The 2,130-nt window shown below is 58.8% G+C and overlaps 1 protein-coding gene across 1 annotated transcript in view; it reads right to left on the bottom strand.

The window, feature by feature from the left end:
* The window catches only part of LOC125481871 (ataxin-2-like protein), a 13,994-nt gene that overhangs the window by 2,928 nt on the left and 8,936 nt on the right, over positions 1-2,130 (bottom strand). Inside the window, exons 13-15 of the mRNA XM_048593798.1 lie at positions 1,824-1,953; positions 1,593-1,723; positions 1,182-1,397 (exon numbers count right to left, since the gene is read on the bottom strand). Of these exons, the coding sequence (XP_048449755.1) occupies positions 1,182-1,397; positions 1,593-1,723; positions 1,824-1,953 (477 nt within the window). The remainder of the gene's footprint in view (positions 1-1,181; positions 1,398-1,592; positions 1,724-1,823; positions 1,954-2,130) is intronic.

Genomic DNA, 2,130 nt, shown 5'->3' on the forward strand with positions numbered 1-2,130 from the left:
CCTATACTAAACGCTCTGAGCAATGAAAGCTACCACTGCCTAAAGCCTTCACCACCCTGTCTACCTGTCACTCCACTTTCAAGGAGCAATGAACTCTCGATGTCTTTGTTCTAAATCACTTCTTGCTATCGATTTCACTTTGTTCCTCACTAACCAGGCGACCCTGCCCCCTCTACTCGATTGAATGTATATCCTGGGTGGGGGGGTGGGTGCGGTGGGGAGAGACAATGTTCGGGCTTGTGCTGACAAGTGGGAAGTAACATTCATGTCACACAAATACCAGGCTATGACCATCTCCAACAAGACAGAATCTAACCATCATGCCCCCCCGCCTTGATGTTCAATGGTGTCCCCATCACTGAACCCCGCCCCCCCCCCCCCCCCCTCCCCCCCAAACTATCAACATCCTGGGGGTCTCCATTGAGCAGAAACTGACCCGGACCCCAGCCCCATATCAATCCTGTGGCTACAGGAGCAGGTCCGAGGCTGGGAATCCTGTAACTCCCCTCCTGACTCCCCCCCACCTTCCCCAAAGCCTGTCCCACCATCGACAAGGCACAAGACAGGAGGGGGGAGGGAATACTCCCCACTTGCCCTGGATGGGGGGCAGCTCCGACAACACTCGAGAAGCTTGACACCATCCAGGGACAAAGCAGCCTCCCCCTCACCACAGCACCCCCCACCCCGCCCCGCCCCCATCGATTGGCACCACATCCACAAACATCCCGCTCTCCCTGCCGCTCAGGCACAGTCGCAGCAGTGTGTACCATCTACAAGATGCCCTGCAGAAACTCACCAAACACCCTCAGGCAGCACCTTCCAAACCCCACGACTCACTTCCATCCAGAAGGACAAGAGGCAGAAGGTACATGGGAACACCCAGACACCTGCAAGACCCCCCCCCTCCCCATCCTGACTCGAAAATATATCTCCCCGTTCCCTCGGTGCGGCTGGGTCACAATCCTGAAATTCCCTCCCTAAGGGTCAACCCACAGCAAACGGAGAAGGAGGCAGCTCACCCCCCCACCCCCACCTTCTCAAGGGGGCAACTAGGGACAGAGTGATAAACGCTGGGGCCCAGCCAGCGACACCCACATCCCACCAGTGAGTAGGTAAAAGCGTAAAGCGACGCTGGCTCTGACGCGCACACACAGAGAACGAGCGCACGCACAGGTCCTTACCTGTGTAACATGTGACATGTTACTGTAGCCGTGTTGAAGCTGCTGATGGGGATGAATGGCGTACACAGCCTGCTGGGGGAAGCTGCTCTGAGGAGACTGGGGGTTCGGCCCAGGGGTGATGGAGGGAGGGGTAGGGGTCAGGGCAGCATGGTACAGGCTCTGCTGGGCTGGGGCACTGCTCAGATGTGGCGGCTGGTTCGTCTGATGCTGCTGGTGCTGAGGGATGTGGAAAACATCAGAAAGTGAGGGATATTGTCGATTACCAGGAAATCACCGGCACACGGACAGGGGCGTGGGGGAGGGCGAAACGGAGAGGCAGGGGGGGGGAGGGGGAACGGAGAGGCAGGAGGGGGAGGGGAAAACGGAGAGACAGACGGACAGTGCTCTGAGCAGGGAGGCGGCGTCTGGTACCTGCACGGGGCTGGGAGCTGCGTGCTGACTCTGTTGCTGACTCCCAGTAGGCGTTGTTGCTGGCTGTGGGTGAGCGGTGTGATGGTGCAGGGGAGCAGCGTGTGTGTAAGGCTGGGGAACGCCGGCAGACACTGCGAGGGGGAAGAGAGACGGAGAGTTAGCAGTGTCCCACAGGACAGCCCCTCACTCCCATCCACCCTCAGTCCCCTCTCCCCACAGGGGCCTCCTTACCGTACATGGCCTGGGGTGGGCCCTGCTCTGCAGATGGGTACTGTGGCCCAGAGCTCGACACAATGGCCTGAGGGTGAGCTGCTGATCCAATCATCCGCGGGTTACTCTGGATCATGGAGGCAAATACTGGCTGGGGGGCAACAGAGAGACAGTGAGAACAAGAGAGAGAGACAGACGGTGCGAGCGCGAGAACCAGAACGAGAACAAGAGAGAGAGACAGACGGTGCGAGCGCGAGAACCAGAACGAGAACAAGAGAGAGAGACAGACGGTGCGAGCGCGAGAACCAGAACGAGAACAAGAGAGAGA

Source organism: Rhincodon typus, unplaced genomic scaffold (genome assembly GCF_021869965.1).
Source record: "Rhincodon typus isolate 14 unplaced genomic scaffold, sRhiTyp1.1 hic_rhity00003981, whole genome shotgun sequence".
NCBI lineage: Eukaryota > Metazoa > Chordata > Chondrichthyes > Orectolobiformes > Rhincodontidae > Rhincodon > Rhincodon typus.